The 27,832-nt window shown below is 39.3% G+C and overlaps 1 protein-coding gene across 5 annotated transcripts in view; it reads right to left on the reverse strand.

The window, feature by feature from the left end:
• LOC111875687 (latrophilin Cirl) overlaps window positions 1–27,832 on the reverse strand; it is a 1,027,517-nt gene that overhangs the window by 26,531 nt on the left and 973,154 nt on the right. For all 5 annotated transcript variants that reach the window (XM_033750172.1, XM_033750173.1, XM_033750174.1 and 2 more), the window contains 6 exons: window positions 18,745–18,851; window positions 15,239–15,574; window positions 14,287–14,991; window positions 9,112–9,532; window positions 8,692–8,917; window positions 4,426–4,591 (listed from right to left, as the gene is read on the reverse strand). In XM_033750172.1, the coding sequence (XP_033606063.1) occupies window positions 4,426–4,591; window positions 8,692–8,917; window positions 9,112–9,532; window positions 14,287–14,991; window positions 15,239–15,574; window positions 18,745–18,851 (1,961 nt within the window). The remainder of the gene's footprint in view (window positions 1–4,425; window positions 4,592–8,691; window positions 8,918–9,111; window positions 9,533–14,286; window positions 14,992–15,238; window positions 15,575–18,744; window positions 18,852–27,832) is intronic.

Below are 27,832 nucleotides of genomic sequence, written 5' to 3' on the forward strand. Positions count from 1 at the left end.
TAAGGGAGGAACACAGACTGAGGGTGTCTGAGAACAGGGTGTTGAGGAGAATATTTGGACCGAAGAGAGATGAAGTGACAGGAGGTTGGAGAAAAGTGCATAATGAGGAGCTTCATAACTTGTACTCTTCTTCAAATATAATTAGAATAATCAAGTCAAGGAGGATAAGGTGGGCGGGGCATGTTGCATGAATGGTCGAGACAAATGGGTATGGGATATAGGTGGGAAAGAGATATGGAAAAAGACCACTGGGAAGACCAAGGCGTAGGTGGGTGGACAATATTAAAATGGATCTTAGGATGGGATGGTATCGATTGGATAGATGTGGCTCAGGACAGGGACAAGTGGAGGGCTATTGTGAACACGGTAATGAACCTTCGGGTTCCATAAAATGTTGGGAAATTCTTGAGTAGCTGCAGAATTGGCGGCTCCCCCAGAATGATTACAATGGCCTTCAGAATGCTTCTTTTCAGTCTCCAGTCTTGCTCCAGCCCCTCACACTAAGTGAATTCACAACATGAAAGAATAACCTTGTCACTTTACTCTGGGGGTAAATGTCCCTGGTACCCACTGGAGATGGGCTGGGTGGGCCCCAGGGCCAGTCTAGACACTATGGAGAAGAGGAAAATCTCTTGACCCTTCCAGGCATCAAATCCATCAAGTGTGCAGCCCACCACTATATCAAATAAGCTCCCCTGATTAACCCAATTATTCTTCTGTAAATTCCAAAATCAGCATTAATAATACTGTCACATGCATGTGACTATATATGGGGTTTCGAGTGGTGACTGAATTTACTGACCACTTACACATGACTCGGAACTACAAGCAATTACAACACCATCACTGATCTACATACTTTACACATCACTAGAGCACATGCAAAGCCTCTTTTTTATAGTCTTCCTTAGTGATCACCTGGTAACAGCACTCACGGCCATAAGATAACTTGCTTTTACTATGTTTCAATTATGCCTGACTGGAATGTATATCCTTCCTAATGAGGGCTTCCACATTGGCTTCTGTCCTGATGCTGTTGCTCACTGGCTAATACTACTCACAGCTGAGCTCATTACCCCAATTGTGCTGGTTATAACATCTATGCATGGACCAAACAGAAAACACAGTTTCCAACAGTAACCCTACTGTTGTGTGCTCAGCCATTACCCAGAAACGGTCACTGTTTAGAGAATCACCACTTAGCAGCAGTCTAAATGCCACAATAGTCATACAAAATAAAAAAAATATTCTGCAATTACAATTTTCAAATATATGCCCTATTACAGAGCATTAAAGTGGACTCATTTCATGTGATTTTAGGTGATTTTTAAGAATGATAATGAGGGATGCCTCTACAGTCCTGCTGTTTACATTTCTTATAATCACTTCTTTCACTTTAAATGCCCATATCATACAAACCAAAATCTGCCATGCTTTGCTGCATGACAATGTTCACTGGAAGCCCAATTCACAACACACCAACACATATGCACTGGTCAATTACTGTATTCTGTTGGCAATGAGGAGGACTGTTTTTAAAACCAACACATCACTAATTTGAATCAGGTAAGAACAGAATCGGGCAGCTTTACCTTGTGAACCTGGGTGTCAACCCTTAACCCTACAAGGTTAAGTCACTGTATCATCTCATTATGGCATGTGTGATAATGAAGAAATTCATCAAACTTGCAGAGTTTAAATCATAAATAGGATGATCCAGAACTAATTATAAAAAATTGGAGGGTGAGTACTATGGCCCAAAATGACAACAGTTTACATGATATGGGTCGATAAATACTTCTGCAATGAAACAGAGCCAATCAAAGGCAATCAGGCAACAGCAGGCTCAAAACTATGGTTACAAAAATAATGTACACTAGGGGCTTTTATCAGGGAAACTGAAGCTAACAGATAATCATATTCCTTGTTCAGCAATGAAACACAATTCTCATGGACTTCACATGCAGCAGTAGGAGAGCAGAACTTCAGCTGTAAAAGTAGCTTTAATGCCACAAGACAGTACACACCAAGTTAAACACTTGTCAGATGATGTTATCAGTAAAGAAAGACTTCTGCTCAAGAAATAATACAAGAACTAACTAGGGATATAAACTAGAGTAACAAATTGTTATTAGGGTTACAGTAGGTTCGTATACTGCTGCTGGCCTTGCACTGCCACACAAGCTTTGGCCTGATAATCCATGGATTGACAGATGCATTGAAAAATGTTGAGTGTTGCAGACCTTGATACAGCCATTTTGAAGGTGCTTCAATAGCTCTTCTACAGTATCCACTGCTGAAGCATACACTTAATTCTTTGATGTCCACAATGGGAAAAATTAAGGGGACTGAGCTACGATGAATGGCTTAGACAGTATACTAGACCCTGCCTTTCTACCCACTGCCCAGTGTAGGCAGTCTCAAGGTAATTTCTGGTGGCATAAATGAAAGGGTTGAGGCACCATCATGCATGAACCAAGCTGCCAAATATCCAGCAGGGCAGTATCCAATAAATCTGACAAAATGTGGCCTCCAAAATATCGGTAAGCCATGTCATTGCATCTATGAGAAAATATATGGGCAACAAAACAGTCCCCAATAATACCAGCTCAAACATTAACTCAGAATTGCTACTGAAGTATGCAAAGAATTCCAAAAGGTGGTTTAGCTTCACTTTGAACGTGCCTGTGATGCAAGGTTAACACATTGTTCCTTTGCCAGTACAAAGCTGCTAAAGAAGGTGCAGAATATCAATACTTGAAGAGATAACCACATATAACAACAACAAACGTTTATTCCTGATAGAATAAATATTACTGATGATCAGGGAAGCAGTGTGTGCCTGATGCATACAGGCAAAAACTCCCTTTGTAGCGGACTAGCCCGTGTTAGTGACAGCGGTGATATTGTTGTCCCTGAAAAGGGCTGTTGGTCTGAAGCTGGGTGCACCTGCTGGATTCTGGGCAATGCTCTTGTCGCAGCAGGGTAGCTAGCAGAGGCAGAGGCCCAGTGACTGTGAGTCAGAGCACCTGGGGAATGCCAGGTGAAGATCTTGAAGCAGCAGGCCAACCCAGTGCTAGTGGTGGTGAGGTCAGCTGGTGGTCTTCCTTGCATGGCAGCTCAGCGCTGGCTAGCCTGCGGGATGCCAAGCAAAGCTCTTGCAGTGGCAGGATGGCCTTATGAGAGCTGGCGATTGATGGCAGAGTCGACTGCAGTGCTATTATTACTCACTGTTGCACTGTTCTCTTGATGCAAGCATACTTGTGACCGATGCTAGTGTGCCAGAGGTCCACATTCTTATGCTCTTGTTGCTAGGCATTGCAATGACCAATGGGTGTAGGAGCTGCCATTGTGAGTGGTGATTGGGCATCCCTTGCATCACAGTGAGAGGCTCCCACAAAGGTATCTTCACCCACTACTTACAGAACCACTGGCAAAATTCTTGGCATGGATAAAAATCAAGCAGACTTCAAGCCTGTACCCGCTGCAAATGACACAGGTACAGGAACTGCACAGGGAGAATCCTCCACACTGTTGTGCATGCCATACATATGGCAACTTATATAAAACAAATGCCAACATCGGGTTATCCTCTATACAATTCAGCATGCACTCATTCCCACCAATTTTTTGTGCACTTCTCAGTCTTCTGTGGTCTACTGCAGATGGGCAAACAGTACCAGTCTCCCTGATGATGATCAATGGTGTAAAATACGTCGGTTTGGAAGACTACATTAAAGATACTTAGCCATATACAACCATACAGCTGCTGCACTATTACCACAACCTTCGTGAAGACTGAAGTCTATAACATATTCTTCGAATGTACAGTTGTTCATATTAAACGCTAACTTATAAAGCAGCTACAACACTGGAAGAAAAGCATCTGACTGCACATAGAGCTCACTGAATGCCACATGCTAAATAATATACATGGTCAACCCACCAGCATGATAAACATGTCAACTGCATGTTTTCTGTTGCATGGGGAGAGCAGCCATTCAAATCACTCACTCTAAACTGCAATTTCCTTCAAAAGTGTTCCTCGCATACATTGCTTTTGTAACCACAGCTGTAATCCTACTGTCACTGGAACACCTCTGAGTGGCTTTAGTTCTTTACTGAAGTATTTCCTAGCCCATATTTATATAAACTATTTTCAATGTTTTGGGCCACAGGACTCACTCTTCAATGTTCTGTACTTGTTTCTGGGACACCCTGTATTCTGATAAAACTGTATTAATAAATAAAATATTAGTTCCTTGGTTTCTGTAACATGCTGTTTAAATGGGAAGTCTGTCAGAAAGGGCAAAATCCATGTAAATGATTTGTGAAAAATTTTGGGACCAATACAGTTGAACATTCAAGATGGGAAAATATTTAAGTGGTGTCATCTTAATCAAATAAACTGTATGTTACTCATACCTTCTAGAAACATCCAAGCAAATGCACAGAGGAAAAAGAAATGGAGCAGGCCTGCAACTATGCCACACACGATGGGCTTGTCTGTCTGGCTGATGCCTGCAAGGAACAATACTTCCGCAACCAACAGACATACACAAAGGTTTTTGTGGATTGTCGTGCGGTCCGACTGGAAAAAAGATAGTAACCTAAATTAATTCAAGGTACACTTCACATTAACTTAAAGAGTTTGCACACTAAGTCATTCACTTCTAATGGGTAGCTGTGCAACCCACAACATAGGTCACTTTCCTAGTGTATTTAAAAATTATCATCATAAGTTACTTTATTGTCCCCACTATTCCATAACAATACCCACATTTAATAATTACCTGCCATCTTGAGTCTGTTGTTACATGCCTGCAGTATACTAAATGCTTTTATTCTGATACAGTTATGGACTTCTACTGTGCATCTACCTTGCATCTTCACACAGTTAATAACTTCATGAAGCTAAGCCCTTCTTGAGAAGCCACTAAAACTGTTAATACATCTGCATCAATAAATACACATTTTGTTCTTTGTTTATTGTTTCTCTTTCTCATGTCATTTCAAATAGTAGTATCCTTATGCCTCCCACTCAATTCTGTGCAGGGCTTTGGATCTAGTGCACATCCTTATGCCTCCCACTCAATTCTGTGCAGGGCTTTGGATCTAGTGCACTGACAGGTGATAATACATTACCTACCTTCCCTAGCTTGTTATTTAGCTATCCCCAGCCACTTTTGCTGCAGCTGATGTGCCTCTCTGTCCTTGTGAATAAATGCAAGCTTGAGTACAAGACAGACAGTGGGGTACACATAAACGTAATCATTATGGAGCTTATTTCTGACTAAGTTTAGAGTTCCACAACTGGTACACCAGTGAAAAGGCAGATATCAAAGCTGGTGTGGGTATCTGTACTTCAAATGTTTACAGATTTCAACAGCTGCATGAAGTAAAGGTAAAAGTTGTCCCTGTGCTTAATTAAACACCATGTCATGATGACATATGGGGACTGGAGGTACAGCTCCACCATTCTGGATAGAGTTGAGTGGTCAGCTTCACAATCTGGCCACTTTACACCTAGAGAAAGCGTCTCCAGTACTCACCAGAGAGGAGGCTGGGTTAGCCCAAGAGTTGGTCTGCACACTGTGGAGTATAGGAAAATCTCGTCCCTTCCTGGAACTGAACTCCAGCAATCCAGCTCATGGCTATACTGGCTAAGCTACCCTGGCTCCCATTACTTATGAACAGCCTTGTTTAAGTGACCAATGGTATGAAGATGCCCAAATTCTTCAGAAGGATTCTGATTTACTCACAAGAGGACTCTTATAAACAAAACCTGCTAGGGTAAAACAAAGTGAACCAATGGAACTCACTGTAGGTTTCAAAGGAATGACTGGTTCATGAATCTTACAAAGACCATATAAATGCAGAGGTTTGCTATGACATAGCAAACTTACATTTCAAACCAGTATATATGCATCTGATGTCAGGTGATTATAGTTGCAGTTACACTGATACCAGTTGCTCATGAGTCGTACAGGATCCCCAGCCAAGATTGACGGTGCTGTTGAGAGCCAACAGCAATTTATATGACAAATGACATGGGCTGTCCAGCAACTGAGGTTAGCTCTTCCTAAGAGACCAAACACAGCAGGTGCCAGAAAGAGATCTAGTTTCTGAAACACCGTGTTCTTTAGATTATCAGACAACCGGTGCAGTCCAAATTTCAGTAATCCTTAAGTGTTTATCTGTTATTTCTGCTGACAACTCTAAATGCATCCTTGGATCGAGGAAGTAATTTTTATGTTAGATTTGAGGCTTTCACGGCGGTGACTATGAAGAAAGCAGTCTTCTGGGATTTGGCACTGTGTATATGTGGTGTTAACCGACGTTTCGGAGGAACGTATCGCCTCCATCTTCAGGGTAGAAGAAAAAACAGTGGAACTTGGTTATAACGTCATCAAAGGGACCTAAAAATAGTGTCATTATAAACGAATGTCGTTGTAACCGAAATGGGCACTTCCACAGTATCCTTATGTTAGTCACGTAAAAATCTACCAAAAACCGAGTTAAAATGTTGCATTTTTTAGTGAAATACGTAGTTAAGTACAGACTAACGTAATATTAATGTGGAATTGCCCAAATGTGTAATATCAAAGACATATTACAGCGATTCTCACTGACAATACACACAATATTTCACGAATCACTTTAACTTTCTCCTCAATGCTTAAAACTTTCCTTTTCATTGCCATGCTTTCGCTACTGCACTTCTCTGGGTTTAGGCAGGAACACTATAGGGTAAGTAGACAATGTGAGGTCCTGTTAGANTACTAAGCAAGGTATAAAAACAGTTGCTTTATGAGGAATTAGTTCGTACCATTGAATATTTGACGCAATAGACAAGGTGTCGCAGAAACCGATGTTGCTATAACCAAGTTTTACTGTATAAGAAATCTGTAAGCGAAGAGACTGTGAGAACCGGTAAAAGCTGACCAGTCTGCTTTTACCGGTTCTCACGGCCTCTTCACTTGCAGATTTCTTATATTTTTTCTTCTACCCTGAAGATGGAGGCGATACGTTCCTCCGAAACGTCGGTTAACACCACATATACACAGTGCCAAATCCCAGAAGACCGCTTTCTTCAATTTTTAGGTTGTTTTCATGTTAAGCTCCAGTGTTCTCTTCTTGAGAAATTATTAAATTATATACTTATTGCTAATTAAATAAAGTATTCCCCATTATTAAGGGCCTACAGTTGTGCCAATGACAGGAAGATATATTCTGCAATGTTCCCAGATCACTTCTCACTTCCAGTCAGCTGTGCATCTGTACATTATTGTGATGGGACCAACAAATTATAGCTGAATATATGCAACGTGTTAATCATTAGTTTATTTAAGTTTATTTTCTTCAGTGATACAAAAATAAAATGCTGTAACATTGTCCCCCTCCCCCCCAATTCAAAGCCTCATCATCACTGTATTCAGATCTGGAGCTGCTGCACGAGGATTACACTCTACTGAGTAGGAGGAGGAGAACAGGTTCCTGACTTCATCCCATGTGAACCCTCTTACATTTTCTGCATGCATCACACAATCATTCCATGCCAAAATGGTCATGTAGTCTACTGTCTCTCACATCACATTCCTGATATCAACAGTTTTAAATGTTGTGCCCATCTCTTGCACATAATCAGTTCTGCTAGGCTGTAATGGCAGTAACAGGGCAGTAAATGTACCATTTCATGACAGTTCCTGACCTACAATGATGAGTTTATAATTTCTGTACCTTGACTTGTTTCCTTTCACCAATTCCAATAACTCTTGCCTGTGTGGCAGAATGAGGCATATTCCTGCTGCAAAGCCCTCCTACAATTTTACTCTTCCATATCTGGCCAGTTGGGAATAGTAACTTAACAGAATAGCAAGAAATTGGTAAATAAGCCATTCTCTGAATGTTTTCAACTTAAATTTCAGCTGATAATTAGTTCTGCTATTAAACTTTGGATAGCATAACAATCTACTATTTTGTATGAACCCAGTACCAATATATTAAAGGCAAAAAGGGTAAAGCTATCCCTGTAACGGGCCATGGAGGCCCATAGGGTTGAGACATTGAGGGTCCCACATTATCTACACAATCAGCTCACAGATGGTGGTAATGTTGTCAGCCTTACACACTGGCCACCCTTTAAACCCCAGAAAAATTCCTGATACTCATTTCTGTTACAGGCTGAGTCAATCCCAGAGCCACAGTGTGCCTGGAAGTATCAGGTCAACTGAAAAATTCCACCTCATCAGGACTCAAAACTGCGACCTTCCAGCTTGCAGCATAGTGCCTCAACCAACTATGCTACTGCATGCCCCACCAACAGATTCAAACGTATTATAAATATGCTAGAAGCTAGCATTACACAATTGAAACATTTCAGAATATCCCACAAATGCCAACATGATTTCTTTGGGTGGTTCTAAGTATGACCAGTAGTACAAAATTCAAGCAATATTTCCATGTGCTTAAAATATTCTGTAAGTGCTTAATATTCCTACTCTCATGCACTGTGTGTGTATAGGGTGAACTTAGCCACTTCCTGAAATTACACTGTTCTGTCACACTTAATATTTTTACACATAAATCTTTAGTAGAATAGTAGTACTGGCGGTTGAGGTGGTAGTAGTAGTGGTAGCTGCTATAACAGCAGGAGTAGAAGTAGCAGTGACAATGATACCTATCACTCACCTTCAAACCTCTGAACAACTGGAATGTGACAATGGCTAACAGGAGGCACACAACGGAAATAATACAGCCAATGTACGTAATGATCTGCAGAGCCACCTGATGAGGAGGAGGGAGATATGTTGCGTGGACGTCCATAAGTATGGCAAAATTAGTTAAATGGTCACACTGGCAGGTTGTGTGTGTATGGTTTGTCATTTCTACATGACAACCTTCATCTGACCACGCGCTGCAAAAATAAGACAAACATGTGAACACAACGTAACCATATGGCATGACATATCAAACCAAAAGAATGAGGAAATAAAAAGCATGGTTGAAAATCTGGAGATATGGTTTTAAGAGACAATAAACAATGAAAACACAGTTGTGCCAAATTCACATTGTGAATAACATACTCAGCACTGTCATCATTTTCCTTACCTCATAGTGTAGTCCCAGAAGACACAGGCAGGGTTGCTAACATTCTCTGTGCGTAGATGACGAAGAGATAGGCGGACGGGTTCAGAGAGTTGGATATGCCTGCCCTTGCCAAGGGAGGCTGAGATCACTTTACTATTCAGTACTCGGGTCACATTACGCGAACCACGGACACCTGTAGTCACTTCACCATTCTCACTAACCATAACCACTGTGGATGGATCTGCCTGAGGTTGCAGAATTTCCTCCAGACGGTCAAATGCCACAAATACAAGGCGCACAAACCCCCCTTCACTGTTCTCAAGCAGAGCTCCACGAGGAAGTTGCAACCAATCTTGGCTCACTGGCCATTGTTCCAGAGAGGTAGAAGAAGGGAACTGTTCTACCCCTATGTTGTGGGTCTCGACTACACGAACGGTTAACACTGTAACATGTCAAAACACTTCCATGATTTATTCTGACCGTCTTACAGTGCATACATTTATTCACCTTACTCTTCTCTCTTGCACTACATGTTTCGGCATTAAAGTGCCATCTTCAGGTGCTTTTCGATGTACGTCGAACTACCTGAAGCACCTGAAGATGGCACTTTAGTGCCGAAACATGTAGTGCAAGAGAGAAGAGTAAGGTGAATAAATGTATGCACTGTAAGACGGTCAGAATAAAGCATGGACATAAATCAGTGCAACAGGATGCTAAAATATAACATCGTCAAAACACTTGTTACAACCATCCTACGGAAGTACAGTCTCTCAATGTACTCTAAACAAAAACAACAAAAACAAACAGTTTTTAGAGTTACCATTTGGCTGAAGGCTTAATTTTGTTATAAATATTTCCATAATATATATTTCACATATTAAAAGCTTGCCTCCACTCACCCATTTCTTTTTAATCACAACTAAGATAATAATATCTAAAAAATAATGTTTAACTGAAAAAATTGCAATAACAATGATGCACATCAGATGCATGCATCTGAATTTTATGGATGTCTGTAGTGGAGATGAATCAGTATGGCCAAGCATAAGAAAATTAAAAACAACTAATTTCCAATAATACTTCATTTTACTGCAAACTCTAAAAGTATAAATATCAAATATATAAAGCAAACTTACATTACATGTGCTGAATCTTGTTCCCCTAAGGCCACTATTCTCCAGTCTAAATCAGTGGCTATTTTCTTGTTCTTTCGAATTATGTAATGCAACTATATATAAAAGCAAGTACAACCTTTTCAATTTTACATAAGAAGCTTGTTCTCCACAATTTGATTTGGTTATTCTGCTGAATTCATATCAGCCATGAAAGCTTCGCTTACAATATTATACAACTGGCTTGGAATCTTACTTCCTCTGTATGCAGTTGCACTCTACAGTACTCTTCATTCATAAAGGTGATGTGTCCACACTTCATTACTGGCAACACTTCCCATTTGTCTTCTAAAATATATTTTAAGTTTATTTTACTTCATTTGTATGAGGCTTACTTTCAAATAATCAAATGTTACAATTCCACGTTTAATCAATTTCACTTTATTCTAGCATTGTATGGCTGCTTACACCTCCCCAGCAGATAGAAAGCACTGACTGTTTGACAATTCTTTTTTTAGGCTCAATATTTCTGATTTCCTTGAAAAAAATCCAATTACATATTCATTATGTAATTTGTACATTTATGTTAGGACAACAAGGCATCAAGAACTTCTAATTTCATTACTAATTGTCCAACTTTTCATTCTTTGGTCGGATGCATACAAAAATACAACTTCATGTTGTATCTGGCACCAGTACCGCCCATTTCTTCTATGATGATCACAAAACTGTCTGACAGTGTTAAATGCATAACAACTAGCTTCTTGAGGACACTGCTCTATGGAATTAATTAGCAGGTAGTCAATACAAAAGCCCAACATTATCTACAGATCAATCAATGAATCCACAGATTGATCAGTCAATGAAAACTGCCAAGTCTCTTCTTAGTACTTGCATCATCCACAAAAATAAAATTTGCAACATGGTAATCCTGTAATTTTTCTTAAATATCACTGTCTTCCAACCTTCACAAAGGCCATATCACTTCATTTACACACAATAATTATATGACAAAGAAAACATATCTGGCACATTTTAATCTTGATATGTATAATATATTCCAATAATACAACAGTTGTAAGTTACTCTGTGTTAATTATTACCAGTTGTTTTGCTGGTGATATTATTTGCTTCTACTACAATATGATATATATTTTTCTCATATAAGATTCCAATCATTCCAGAAAATGTTAAACATTTGGCAACTCAATACTGACAAACAGTAAATGATACAGCATACACCCACAAATCCACTTCAGTGCCATAACACTCTTCATTCTAACATTATTCATCATAAAGTAATTGATAGTGTCAAGCATATGTAGACTACAGTTAAATTCAAAATATAAAAATATCCATCCTGTTATTAGGAGCACGGTTATATATTTCTTGAGTACAGTATTTTGCAGTTTTGATACTTCCACTGTGTCACATTCTCGAAATTCTCTCTACAGAAGCATAGCAACAAAGCTATTACTTCATTCTGGCATTTTAGTTTCAAGAAAAAATAAGTGTGTGGATCTAATATGAAAGTTACAATCTTTATTCCTGGGCTGCTGCTTCTTCCTGTCAAACTTGTGGCAAAAACGGGCATTACAGATTACCAACATAAAGTGATCTGCATATTCATGTAGTCCTGGATTATAATACTGAGACATTATGACATAATGAGAAACAAGTTATATCCTGACCCATACAACTGTACATTCAGGGTCTGAACAGATTATGTGGTTGATGTCTTCAGGTTATTTACTAATAATTTTATACCTCATCTCTGTGATGATAAAGAATCAACTTAGTTCAGCCAGTGATGACAGCCTAGTATGTGAATGAGTGAAAATCTTATGAACTCCGTGTTTATCCTCATTACATATGTTCAACAAACACAAGTCAGCTCTCCGTGCTTCGAAACCTTGTGGTTTTTAACTAATTATACTCATAGAGTAGTAGTTGCTGTTAAGGCAACAAAGTTACATGTCCCCAGGAATGTATCTCTCTCAACAGTTACTGTCAGAGTGTTATCAAAGAACAGTGAGTGGCATCATGAAAAGCATTTCCTGAAATTTGCATGTCTCTTATAATATCATATTGTCAAGTTCCATTTCCCATATAAACATATGGTACCAGAGACTGATGGTAATGTCTAAAATGAATTTTAAGCACCATAAAATGCTGAACCTGACCTTATATCTCTAGCCTTGTGTGTGGCAAATTTTAAAATTCACTCTTACTCTGATATTTCACAACAGTTTGTACTTTCATTTACGTCTCCGCATGACATGCTTTTATATCCATCTTATCGTCTGTGGCAGTTTCAGTTTACAATAACTTGAATGAATATAGCAAAAATATGCTGGAACATGTAACAGGGTCAGAGGTATAACATTTGGAACTATTTTCTCTGAAATCTTGTAGCCCTGTATGTTAGCCAATGTGAGTACATACTGCAGACTTCCAGGTTAATATGCAAGCAATCTGAGAAGCACCCAATTGTGTACACAGTCAAATTAGCTCCCCCAGTCCACCAGAAATATCTTGCTCACTCATATTGGAACCAGACATAAATGCTCACACAAGTAAGTCTAACTGCAATAATATGGCAACTATTTTGCAGCCTAAATATTTTTCTGTTCAACTCTGCTACATGCATAACATCCTTTCTGTCCAATCGCAGTAACTTTCCGTCTAAAATATTTGCAACAAATAGATGGATGAAACACTTAAATAAAGATTATGAATAACCTGGTACAGCACAAGGTAAAAAGTTAGAATTTTAATATACTCCATTTAGAGGTCTCCAGTTCATACAAGCTACTTTCTGTCACTTCTTGCTTGAACATAAACCTTAGGACAGAAAAGCTGCAGTCACAATGCTTCAAATCCTGTGGTGTGTATCCAATGTCAGAAATGAATGAGCTTATAAACCATTCTGGTATGTGGACATCATGGGGGAGCCTAACACTACCTCTGTGGTTTATGGCTTGGCTGGCTGGTGTGCATGGAGTACTTAATCACAAATTTTCCTCTATTCTTCTTCTATATAATGTTTGTTGCATTCACTTAATAACACTCAACTTCACAGTCATTGCTCCACATTCCAAAGTATTGAGTGCATCTTCAACGTTTATATAGGACTAAAGCAATATTGTCTGGCCTCCCATTTGCAGCTGCTGCAATTCCTGCACTAGTACTGCTTCAAGTAGATACATTTCTTCTGCAGTCACTAAATCTGGATCCATTTCATTGACATGATATCAAGTGACAGCTCCAAACATGAATCCTACTGTTTTTATCTCACTAGATAAATCAAGGGAGCCTGATTCTATACCTGAAAAGGTTAAAACAATGCATATTTTAAAATTTCTGACATGGAATGACCTCTAGATTTTCTTATGTAAACCTAAATAACTGAAGTATCAAAATTAATTTTGACAGAACACATCTTACGAGGCAGAGCAGTGGGAACACAGAACAATTTTAAATAATGAACAAGGAAAGGTGACATCCATATTAACACAACTGCTTCTCTCTGCTTCAAAATATATGTACTTTACAGATGATAGATAACATGTTCACACTGGATGAAGATACGTGCAGAAGCCACCACACGTATACCAAAGATTACACGAAATTAAAACCACCTATGTGATAATTTGCAGCACTTGAACTTCAGGAGACCTCTGACAGGAGTATATCCCAAGGGAAGAACAATGTATCATCCTAGTTTAATTCCCATTAACTGGCTTTGAAAGAAGCCTTAAAATATGTTCCATAAAACATTTCTGTTTGCCTTGCAAGCCATTTCAACAAGAATACACTTCACATATTTCTACTTTCCTGCCACATAAAGGCTACCTGCAGAAACTGCTTTCAATTCTTTGTATTTCTGAACACCAAACTGTGTAAAGTGCAAATGAACACATTTGAACAGAAAGGATGCTAGTGCAGAGTTTTACAAAATAAAGCAGAATTCTGATAATTGTGAATTAATCATACTGCCTACAAGCAATAATCAGGTGAGCAAACGGAATTCAGGAAGGGTATTACACAATGTATTAACTATAAATAAATAATTATTACTTACAGATATTCTTCACGGTCTGGGTGACAGTTTTCTCTCTGACCACAATATCTGCCAAAAGAAATGCATTTTCCTCCAGACCCATCAGAAGTGAGGTAGCTACTCTCATCTGTTCTTTGAAACTTAAGTCTCTCCATGATGGATGCTGCGATTCATCAAGCAAATTACTTCCTGTTTTCACAACACCGTACAGCAGTTCCGTCACAATAGCTTCTCTCTGTCTTGGGTCTGGGAATGTTTCTATATCAACTGACATCTTTTGTGCCATCTTCTTGATGATCTTTGTCGTAGTCATCATGTCTCCACCATACAGAGTCTTGCTGCTTGTCACCTGGGACAGGTCATTGGCAATACTGATTATGGAGTCTCCCTCTTCGACGCGAGACTCTAGACTGGTCAGCCACACTGAACGACACTCGCTTAGGTCAGGTGAATGCGGCAGCCAAATGGGTGGGAGAGAATTAGAGGATGTGGACTCGGTCCCTGATGAAGGGGCAGGTACAGATTTTGGTGACTGAGTGACACATCTCCACCTGGCCAGACCTGTAGCACCACCGGGACATGGCTGAACATTTACCTCTCCTGCCCGTGTCCAGTTCCAATATAAATTTCTAGCCAAAGTAGGACTGCACAGTTGGATAAACTCGTTATCTTGAAGCCACGTAACACTTGGTGATGGCACATATTCAAACACTGCTGTGCTGGAAGCTGTGGAGTGAACAGTACAGATATCTGATACAAAGATACCACATTTCTAATTTCAAAAAATCTATCCAATATGTAACTGGAAGTACTTAAGACTAAATGTAAGTGGTTGGAGCAATATTTTTATATGGCATAATTCCTTACAAGCATTGGCAGATGCTACATATATCTGCAATCAACTGTCATCAAGAAACTTGAGCATTAAAAGAATCAACAACATGAAAATTTGTAATATATATATATATCATACCTGCTGTTGTTCTGTGGGTTGTTTTCCACGCTGGGCGTATTGTGGAAGCAGTTACAGTAGTCATGTCTCCTAGAGGTGGTGGGTGTGTGTCTGTGTCACTGTGAGTCCCCTTTGGTGCTACTGCAGAGAGAGGAACTGTTGTGCTAGTTGACCCAGGTGCCAATGCTGCAACACTACTCACTGCTATGGTAGTGACAATTTGACCATCTGGGGTGCTGGGTGGTTTCTGAGGAGGTGGCGGTCGCAATGTGGCTGACTTGCCTGTGCTCCACACACTTGGCTGAGAAGTAATCAGCCACGGCGGACTTGGACGACTGGTTGTGGTGGTTGTTGCTGCTGTAATGGCGCATTAAAGTTAACCTTTGTCACTCTAAATAGTTAAGTTTTAGTATACAAAATAAAATAGAAAATTCGACTGAATTTTGTACTATGCTGCCTAATTGTAGAGGAAGTGTGCAATCAAAAATATGAATGATTTTGAATTATAATTCTGTATAATCCTTCGAGAAAAATGGCAGTCCTTAAGTAATTTCTCCATAAAAATACATGTACATTAATAAATGAAATAACTATTCCAATTAAAGAAACTCTTACAAACACAATCCCTCAAACTGATTGCAATATTATGGGTTATCGGTCATTTGTGCACCATTCTACTTCCACCAATTACCAAGGCCTCTAGAATACAAGCAAAATACAAATTTAAACTTTAAGCCTGCTCAATTCTAACAGGAAATTCCTTATTTCTGCCATGTTAGGTATCCAAAATTGGTGTCTGCATGCCATAGAAGTCACAAGAAATAATATTCAAATTTTAGTCACAGCGTGGCAATATCATTTGTCACCCACAACACTGAATCTAGTGGTAGCTTTTTGTATACCATGAGACCAATATATTGAAAGTGAGCTTATAAAGACATAAGCCACGAAGTGTGTACAGAAAAATTAAGATAAATTATCTGACCCTGAAAATTCCATGTTAGATGGTAACAAAATTATGAAGAGACTTAATACGGGTTTGCAGCTAGTTTATGAATGATTAATTACAAATTAAATGACGATAATTAAGTTTCCATCCAACTAACAGCATAAGTTTAACTTATTTCATGTACACTGCATTAAACACATTTCACCTGGAAACTATAACTGAATTTAGGTCAGTCTAAAATAAAAATTACTGAAATACTGTAACATAAGAGTTACAATGTATGACAATATAATCAAAATCAGGAAATTAGTAGAGTGAAGCCCTCATATTTCTTGTGAGGGTACATTTTCTGGCATTCTCTGGCCTGAATTTAAATTACTCAAATTTTGATTTCTTTTTCAGGAAAGCCAGATTAATTAACTACCTTCTTACCTTTGGGGTTTGATCGGTATCTATTATCTTTAAGAAAACCAATAAAGGCCTCATGGAGTGGTGACAAAGTCTGCTAATCAAAATGTGCATCTGTGAATATAATTAATTACTTTGAATCTAATAATCTCCTGTTCTGTGGGACTCAATATTTCCAGATTCTTTTTAAAATGAGTATCAGAATGCATAAAAATAAAAGTAAAGCTATCCCTGTACCAGGCCGTGAAGGCCCATAGGGTTGTGAGACGTTGAGGGTCCCACACTATCTAGACAATCGGCTCAAAGATGGCGGTAAGGTTGTCAGCCTTACGCACTGGCTGCACTTTACTCCCCAGGAAAATTATTTAATTAATTCCTGGTACTCATTTCTGTTAGAGGTGGAGTCAACCCCAGGGCCATAGTGCGGCTGGAAGGATTAGGTCAACTGAAAAAAAAAATCCAGTGACCTCATCGGGACTTGAAACCGCAACCTTCCGGCTTGTAGCATAGCCCCTCAACCAACGACACTGCCGTGTGCCCCATCAGAATACATACAAAACTTCAATTATTTTAAAATTAAATAGTCATATCAACAGATTGTTAAATTTATTACATCAAAGATGCCGATGTTACAGATGTACAACCAATGGCAGTGAAATTCCATCCTTATCTCAAAATTTGCCTACTGACGTCATACTTCAGTTCCACGAGTTTAATTTTCTGTGTGCAGCCATGCATATATTTGTGTGAAGTATCAGAGAGATGTAGAGATCATAAACATGCACACTCACTCTCCCACTTAGCATGGAATGGACTTGTTATAGTACATTGCATGAAATGCGCAACAAATAAAACACTAATGAATGCTCAGTTTCCAACAAAATTATTGTACAAAAGTTCTGAGATTTTACGAAAATTTTGTGTCTATTCTGAATTGGAGAAATATTTTCAATAATGCTTCCTCCATTGCAGATTTACCTACAATTGTGACATACTGCCCATAAATTTCTTCCACAGAACTGCAACAATTTCATATGTTCAAGAAGAAATAACATAGATGAAGAGTTGGATGTAAGGAAAAATGCATGTACACTCAAAATATGAATATACTTTTTTTATTAATACCATTTACTAAACGATCTGGAACACATCAATATGAACTGAATCATTTATGGTATCTACCAAACACATTAACCCTTTCAAGCCTATGAACAAAATTTTTGCTCAGAAACACTGGCTCTGAAAATCTTTGGTATGTGACAAAAAAAATATGGAAACAAATTAATGTAATGTGAAATGTAAAGAGTATCACAATTGGCGCGGCGTATACAGTCTTTACTTGTTTTCCATAAGGTAAAGGTATCCCTGTAACAGGCGGTGGAGGCCACTAGTTGTGAGACGTTGAGGCTCCCACATTTTCTACAAAATTGGCTCACAGATGGCGGTGAGGTTGTCAGCCTTACGTGCAGGGCGCCCTTTACCCCCAGGAATATTCCTGGTACTCATTTCTGCTAAAAACTGAGTCACCCCCAGGGCCATAGTGCGGCTGGAAGGATTAAGTAAATTGAAAAAGAAAATCTACCATCAGGATTCAATCCCACGACCTTCCAGCTTGTAGCATAGTGCTACCGCGTACCCCCACTTGTTTTCCATAGGTATGTTAAAATCAAGATATACAGTGTTCAGGCCATGCAGTTCAACTGTACTATTATATTCAACAGCCATGTGTTGTGATGCATTTAAAAGAGAATGAACCACTATACTATGGCTATTCTAACTACTTATGCCAGAATAATATTTTAGAAATACCAGCCTTGTATTTTAGAAATACAAATGCTTCAATAAAAATATGAGGAAAGCAAGAAGAAAACTACATTATTGTTAGTTAAAGACAGGTTGTAACAAAAAAGTTATTGTATTCAACTTTTTACAAAAATTGAATAATTTCACTGAAGATCTTGTACATATAGCTTAAATTTCCATCATTCTATTACATAAATGTAGGCTATGAAATTGCTGCTGTTTCGTTTGCATGTTCTATGGGCCTCCGCATTTCTGTACCATCCACAGTTCCATCCATGTGACTGCAATCCAACAGTCAACCTTGTTTGTTGTCCTACATAAATTAAGAAACCTTGTTTTCATTACCATACTTAAAGATCAACCATACCTGGCATACACTGATAGTGTGCCTCTAAATATTTTAGAGTGCCTGGACATGGATCACCAAACATACTTGTGCTTGCGAGAATGCTGCAATTCTGCTGCTGGCTACATCTGGTGATAAAAATAGAAAAACACTAATCCTATGAATATCTCACATCAACTGCACCAAACGCAATGATGTGCCCTGATTATGGACTGGGTTCAGGAACAGACAAGCATCAACTTCCCTCTTAGGAAGCAGTCTAGTTGTGAATATAGGGAATACAAAACAACACATACAGTTGTTAAAACAATGTAAAAAATCACGAAACAAAGTTGTCATTAGAAGGCATTTTAATAATTGTGTTTCCCTAAGTATATCTTATTTCTGAAAATGACAAAAAAAAACGGAACATATTTTATGCTATGCCTATAACACTATATTATTAAGGCTTATATGGGGGATGCTGAACTCATTTTAACCTGGGCAGTATATCGAGCCAAGTGATTATCTTCACATTCCAGCTGCCTTCCCCTTAGAAAGGGGCCTTGTGGAGCACCAGGTAAGAGGCTGGGTAGGTTGCGAACGTCATTAAATGTGCGGTGATTATAAAAATCCGTCTCGCTTCCAGGAATTGAACCTCTGTCGCCTCTTTAATGAGATATCACAACTTTACCCAATTAGTGCTATAAAGTAGATCAAATGAATTCAAAACAGTAATCATATTGTCATCTTCCGGCTTAGGACAACATGCAGTCTGGTGAACGTAACTAACGTTACGAAGGAATATACCACCTTCATTCCGGGTAGAAATGTCCTGAATATGGCAAAATACTATTGCGAAGATACGATTCAAGAAAACCCGTATGTGCTGTGTTGCTACTGAATTCAGCCCACAACCTAATTTGAAGTCGCGCCATATCGCTAATGTTCACGAGATGTTTCATACAACATTCCGATAATCCGAAAAGTGCTGCCACCTCTCTGGATGTTACATCACTGCAACAACACTGCAGAGCATCGGAAGGAATACCATCACCGTCACGCCGTCCGGGTCAAGAAAGCAGCTGTAACGGCATGAGAGATAAGGAACAAAGGAGTTTGGTAGCTGCCACCATCTAGCGGCAAACGCACGAAACCAAGACCAGGTTTTAGATCAAAACACTCAGGTGCGTTGTTCCCTGGTGTGGCCCTATCTTACGTACAGTGCCATGCAACAGCTGGCGTCTATACACCATTAAAATATAGCTTTCTGGTCCACAGGACCGGAAAAGAAATTAACAGTAACAAGGGCGCAATTGGTATTTCGAGAAACTGAAAGGCAAAAATCAACTTCGCTTCGAAACATGCGGAACATGGCGACATGACACACTTCGTATCAACTGATTTATCGTAACTGGAGGACCAACCTAGCATGCACTTATAATGCACTTCTACGTATTTGTGAGTGCCGGGACACGGATCCTCGAAAACCGCACTGCTGACGGGCACGCTGCAGTTGGACATTGAACCACATCTGAAATAAAAACGGAAATTCTCTCCAACTAAAAATAGAAAGAAAGAAAAAAAAACAAAATATAAGAGACCGTGCGCAGTTTCGGCGGAGCGCCGTAATTCCTGAACTTGGATATGAAAGAAACGAAACAAAAAAAAAATAGTGCGTTTATTTGGCTTTTCTGGATAAGAGCGGCGTTCTATAGCATCCATTCTTGCTGTAGTTTTGTATCTAGTTTAAAGTATTTGGTTCCCAGGTTTGTAGTCAGCTTACAGTTTATGCCGAGCTGGTAGCGGATTAATTGTGCGCAATAATAATAATAATCGTTTAGAGTGCTCGTTTGGTGTTGTCAGGCACTAAAATAAAAGAATTCTATTGAACTGAAATGTCGTTATTAATAAGCTGTTATATTAGTAATTTAAAATATTATGCTAATAACGCAAATTCTATCTCGTCTTTTCACTCTATTCCCTAATGTGTAATATACGTCTTCCTGAACCACTTATTCAAAGTCTGGGCTGCACGTGACATGCATGATTTTAATTTCATGTGCCCAGCTTGTGGGTAAGAACCCACCGAAACAGCCAAGATACACGGCCGAGTTATATAAAGCTCCAAACTTATTAATAAAAGCACACACTTCCCTGAAATAAAATCTAGCCTTTCTGAAAAAAAAATTGTTATGTACTGGGACGTTAGCTACACTACTCTCCCGTTAGTAACGATGACAAAACACATGGCTATCACAGGGGAATGCACATATCAAATAAAGAGAGGGCTCAGAACACAAGACAAACAGAGAAGCCAAAGAAACATTCAGGGCAACGCAACAGCAGAGGAGCGAGGCAGGATTAAAATAAACGTTAAAAAACGGTCTTATATTCTCACGTCATTGTGAGAGAGGATCCTACTTCCATGTCCATTGCAATATTCGTCTTTCGAGGATTCGTGTCTCAAGCACTACACAAATCTGGTTTTTGTCTCGATAAGCCAATCGGGGCACATCACTGATTCACAGTAGAAAACATAAAACAGTATAAATATACTTTATTTACTGCATAATTAAAAAAGATAAATATTACACTAATTGAAATCACGGCAACTGATTGCATGTTCCGTTTTTTATCATTGTTATACTTTGTTTCCACTGTAAATGCAATCTCGGTTACACAGTATGAGCGACGCGTCAACGGTCACTAACCATGCGTGCTGCATAATAAGCCAATCGGAAGTACCTTCAACTGCAGTTCGACATGAACTGTATTTGTGGGAGAACAACTGAAGTATTAGCTTTGCGCCCCATTAAACTGAAGGAACGCGCTTGCGCCGCAAGTTAAAGAGCCGACAAGTTAGGATGTTACAAAAAACGCATGGCGGACCACAGGAGATGGAACACCACGGAAAAAAAGAAATTTTCTGCCCCAAGTTATGGAGACGAGAATGTTTAGAGGGTTAAAAAGTGCACAGCGGATTGGCGGCTCACTGGAGGTGGAACGCCACAGTCTCAGTATTCTTTCACAATATTAGAGCTCTGAGGCAAACACTGACAATGGAAACAATGTATGGTCAATACAATTTAATGAGCCATTAGGGATTAGGGGCACAGGGCTTCACTCATGCATTCAATAATATCAATTACCAAGGGCATTACACACAATATATGTTACACTACACATATAACATGCACAAAATGAACGTACGGTTTCACCAAACACATAAGTACGTACATAAAATAACATGTTCCAAAATTAAAACACTGAAAATGTATGGTTCATAATACCCTTTACAGCTGTCAATTCGGGAGACTAGGGTAAGTTATCACAGATATCGTTGGTATGGAACTCTCCAACAATTTATATCATGAAGGTAAGCAGTTTGGGTGACAGACATTTTTTAAGAAAACTGTCAATGGAAATAGTTTCAATGTTCCTTATACAATAATTACCAAACACCCCTGCGAAATGAAAAAAGGGGGCTCCAACATAATCCAAATTCCTCTAACATTAATTATTTTGAAGAAAGCAGTCTTCTGGGATTTTAACACCGTGTATATGTGGTGTTAACCGACGTTTCGGAGGTACCGGTACCGGTTCTCACGGTCTCTTCGCCTGCGGATTTCTTATATTTTTCCTTCTACCCTGAAGATGGAGGCGATACGTTCCTCCGAAACGTTGGTTAACACCACACATACACGGTGCCAAATACCAGAAGACTGCTTTCTTCATAGTCACTGCCGTGAAAACCTCAAATCTTACATGAATTATTTTGTACCGACAAATACATAACAACAAAACTGTCATACATCCTTCCATCCTGATATGATTACTACATACATAAAGACGTTACTAGAAGGATGGTTGTGTTGATGAGGTACAATAAAGCAGCGTCTATATCCCAGAATATATTATTCTTTACAACTACGCCATTTCACTCATGTATACACAACACAGTTCAAGGTAATATTGGAGGGGCCGACCCAAAATACCCCATAAAATAACAATGTAAACAAAAAAACTATTTATCAAGGCAAGCAGCGGATACAAGAAAGGCTGTTATGCTCTCAATATTCTGTCTTATGAAACTTCCTTTCAGCAGAGTTTCAGGCGTCAATAAACACCTTACTCGTATTTTGGCACGCTTTCTGAGTAGCCAAATCGTTGAAAACTTAAGTATGCACAACGTATGCCCTTCTCATTTTACCCCCTCTATCATACTAACCACCTCCCCACTTCGCAAATCTCAGGGGAATGCTTCAGCACTTAAAAGAGGTGAGCCGGAGGAAATAGAAACATTCTGAAAACCGAGGCAGAGACTGAAATTGAAGAGGTTAAAAGGGTGCGCTGTGTTTCGGATGAAAATTCCATTGCGCTTGGAACGACAGAACACTGTGGCTATCGATCCAAAATTTTGCAAAACACCCTTCTCTTCAAGAGTCTTCTTTTCTTCTGTGGGAACTGCCCACATTCAAGCAAGTGTGACAACGCAAGCGTCATTGCTTAGCAACGACGAGTGCGTTAGGTTGATAGCCTGTTTCTTGAAGATATGGAGTCGGACTAACGCTTCTAGTGTCTTCCTAGCTTTCTTCTTTTGGTATATTTACCTCTTACACAACTCTGACAATTCTGTCTTCGTCATGATTATACAGCGCGTTCAGTCAAGCATGAAACTTCGCAACACCGCTGATCCGATCCAACATTCCTCGCAGATTGCTACTGAAACTGATAGCAGAATGAGTCATTAGCGGTGATAAATGTGCGCCGTTACAGTTACAGCAGCAATCTGTGAGTAATATTGGGCTCGGTTAACGGTATTGCGAAGTTTCCTTCTTGACTGAACACACTGTACAATTCCTGCCACCATTTTGAAATTGATTCTCTTATCGGTTAGATTCCGCATTGCAAGTGTTTGTGTTTTGAAATAATTGTTTTGTTTTTTAGAAGTACCTGTTCGTGTCTCGATAAAATATGTATGAACTGCTCTTACAGCTGATTTGCAAATTCTTACTTTGGTTTCCAGTCCTAGACATTCCACCATATCCTGTCATCTCGACATCCAGATACGTGCCCTGGCGGCCCTATGGGCTCGGTGTTCTACTTCCGACTGCACTGCTCTAATGCTTTTTGTCTCTGCTCCCAAGTTCGTCACCTGCTCAACTATTTTACCTTGCATCTCACATTTGCAACATTGCGATTCCTTACCAACCGTTAGCACCTTTGTTTTACTTAATGATATTTTCATATGATACTTTCGACAACTTACCATAAACTTATGTAACAGCCTTTGTAAATTATTTGGCTTGCCTGCAACGAGCACTGGACTTGGGACATAGCATATTATACACGTATTCAATGCTTTATCGCCTATTTTGCTTTCCTTTTTATGTCTAACGCCTTCAATTATCTCATTCATAATACATTAAATATTAATGGGCTCGAGAAATTTCCTTGCTTTACGCCTCTTTTTACTTCTATCTTCTCGAATAAAATTCCATTCGATTTCACACTTGTGAAATTCTTCGTGTTCGCACGTGTCCCCTATTGAAATTATTACATCGCTAAAAGAATGTCTGATGAAAATCGAAGTACGTATAAAATTGGCACTATTACCTCCAAAGCCATAATAAATATTAACGACATGAGCATAATTAGGCTCTACTGTTGCACTGCGTTCCGTTCCGACTTCACTTTACACAATAAAAATAACAGTCTATGCGGTAATGAAAGATGATACTCGGTATGATTCAAAATTTTATCGGAAACAGCTTTACATTTAGTGTAGGCCTTATAATTTATAATAATAATAAATAAAATAAATTTATAATATGTCTTAAAGGGAAGTAAATGCCCTATTATTATCATTATTATTAGAGGGGTGGGTTTCCCCATGCACTTAGACCAGTTATTGGTCCATTGTGCGCCCCCTTTAATTTCTACTGTCCCCATACCCTAGCGGTACTGGTGCGTACTATCAGCCCCGTTCAACCAACGAGGTCGGCCGTCGGTACCTGATATTTCCCGCCATCTACCAGAGGCATTGCAAACTACTTGGGCGGGAAATTGTTGCCTAATTTAGCTCAGTGGTCTCCTAGAGACATGACGATCTTTTACGTGTCGTAAATCTACGACACGGGACCCATGGCTTGAAGTCCCTCCCGGAGGACTAGTTCCCTGAATTTTTCCGCCCTTGAAAATTCCACGACCTCCGCCGGGTTTGAACCCGCGTACCTTGAGTCATGAGGTGGGACAGTTACCCATAGACTACGGAGGCCGCTAAGTAAATGCCCTAACCGGTCTTCAACGCCAGAACTCAAACCCTATGTGACAGCCTCCTCCTCCCCCACCCCCCGCAAGGAGAAATGCACTTCATTCTGCCAACGGGTTTGGCAATTGACAGACGTGTCAAATGTACCATTTTTCACAATGTGTAAAAGGTCTCAATATATTGTGAAACTTAAGGCAGTTAATCGTTTTAAACAAATGAACGAATCATTGTGTAAATAAAGTTCAGATGTAAGTGTGAGTGACTGTGTTTGTGTGTTTAAATTCATACGGGCCAAGCCACACAACTGTATGCAAATTCAAATTTCAACGTATCACACACAGCATTTTAACATTTCCGGAATTACATATGTCCGAACTTCCTACGCAGCCCAACTTCTGGTCGTGATTCGCTGATGAAAATCTCTGGCCTCTGTAGTGAATATGCGGCCAGTAGCGCAGTCTAACGCTATGGAAAAATGTACGTGGCTTATGTACAAATCTTCAACCTGCTTCCATTATGCTCAAATGCACCTCTGGGATATTTAAAATCGTGTACTCTGCATGTTACAGAAATGGTAATACGTCCCAACTCGTTACAAGTATTTTAGAAACGAGCGGTGCGTTTACACTTTATTTTACTCAGCTGCAATACTTCCTAAATTTTAAAATCTGAACATCAGAAGCTCTACTCAAGATAATTTCAGAACTGCATTAACAAACTGCACAATCAATAGCAGCTTAGCTCTTAAGCACATGCGTGCAAGACATGCTAAAATTCCACTACGTTCCATTTAATCCCAGGAAAATGCACTTACACTTGAAGATCTAGACAAACCTACTATGGAGGAACATAGTCGCGATTCTTTATGAAATTATTTCCGAAATGTACAGGTTTAAATAGTCACAACGCAGTCTGAAAGTGTAATTTCAAGTTCCGAAATACAGAGGGGGGGGATTTCACTTCATTTTCGCTGTCACACGTAGTCAAAGCTCAAAGTAGGCGCTTTATAAACTTGACGTTTATAGGATTTAAGCAGTTATCGCCTAATTGTTAGGTTACTTAGCAGCGCTGTATCTGATAAGTAAATGGGACACATAAATTTAATATCGACAACCATTACTTTGGAGTAATGTGTGTGCCCTGCAGATGTTTAGTCCATGGCATTATATTGATGTTGGCGGTGCCGTCTTTACGTATGTCTGAAACGGGAAAACGAAAACATGGCCAGACGCTCAAGACACGAGTGCAGAATTTGGTACGAAAATGTGAAAACATTGCGTGTTTAATGTAGCATGGCGGGAGAATTATTAGACAGCCACGAAACTGATTCGCATAAGCCACGCACGCATATGAACCTTATTCTAATGAAACAGACCTATCTGCTACAGTTAACAACGTACAGAATAGTTTCTAATTTTGGCGTCCGTTGAAAAATAGCATTGCCACGCTTAAGATTATCTGCCATTTTCTGAAATCAAGACATTATTCATTTTTTAAAACACGGCGAGGCGGAATGTCTGTAGAAACAAAAAAAAAATATTCAGGCTCACGTACGTTTTTAGGAACTCACATGAAATTAACATCACCGGAGAGGGCTGAATCACTTTTCTCCCATAAATTAGAAAATGGAGATGCAAAACTCAGCCTGCGTGCAAAATAACTCGCGTTTCTTCACCGTGGATGGAAATAAAGTTTTTAGCAACTCCTGCTGATTCGAACGCCGGCGAAGCAAAGATAACAAACATGTAAGAAGGGGGAACGGAAGGCATGAATGAAAATACGAACTTTTCAACTATATTTAAGAATCTCACAAAACTTCATCGTCGTAGTTTCTTCTGAATTCTGTTTACATCCAAGGGCGAATTTGGCGTGATCAGAAATCAAGTGAATACACAGTTACGTGCTCAGTCAGTATCCAAACCTCCAGTGAACCCCATACTAGGACTCGCTGCACCGACATCTTTCCAATCTTCCATAAAGTCAGTTTACTTTATCAAAGGAAGATATCAGAGACAAGTTTTAACGCATTTCAGTAACTCCGAGAAACTACAATGCGTGTCCTTCAATGGCAAATCGTTAATAACTAAACTGGCAATGCCTGAACAGTGTCACTGAAACAAGGAAACCCCATTTTCAGCACTGACGCATGAAAAACAACTTAACAGTCCTATTAGGTATTCAAAGAATCACTTCCTACCTTAAAGAAAACACGTCTCTAACAAAGACTAATTAATGCTGCTCAGGCAAATGATCGCCTAGTTTAGTCTGAGAATCATACAAAACCAATAAATGCACCATGTGGGCACAATACAGCATTTTAATGTTAAAGTATGCGGTACATCACTGAGTTCTTTCTAGTCAATACTCCAATATCTGCCGAAGTCGAATCGTTTAGGACATAGCATACATTTTATTTTCAATGCTAACGTAAGGATCAGAAGAAGAGCAGAACGGAAAGTGTACTTGAACATTAGAGTTCGCATTTTCTTCTTTGCTATCCTCTCCAGTAACAAACCTCGCTGGTGTTTCGAGATACCCAACCATCCCTCTTTTCTTCTTATTCCTCGGCGTGTACCAGATTTATTTACTGGAAACGGTACTAACAAACCAAGATTGCATTCGCGACGAAGAGACTAAATTCGAGAAACGCTTTCTTTCCGTTCGGTTCATACTCTAAGTCTCCTTTCTAAATATCTCAAAGATTATATTACGCATATGAGGCTACGATTTTATGAGTGCATTTATGTGGGCGTGGAATTTCGTCAGTAAGAACAAGGGTTGATGTATTAGAGAAAAAAATATTTTACATTGACAGACAAGAAGTACCATGACGATGGAGGAAACCGTTTAACAGTT

The sequence above is a fragment of the Cryptotermes secundus genome, unplaced genomic scaffold (genome assembly GCF_002891405.2).
Source record: "Cryptotermes secundus unplaced genomic scaffold, Csec_1.0 scaffold388, whole genome shotgun sequence".
Classification (NCBI taxonomy): domain Eukaryota; kingdom Metazoa; phylum Arthropoda; class Insecta; order Blattodea; family Kalotermitidae; genus Cryptotermes; species Cryptotermes secundus.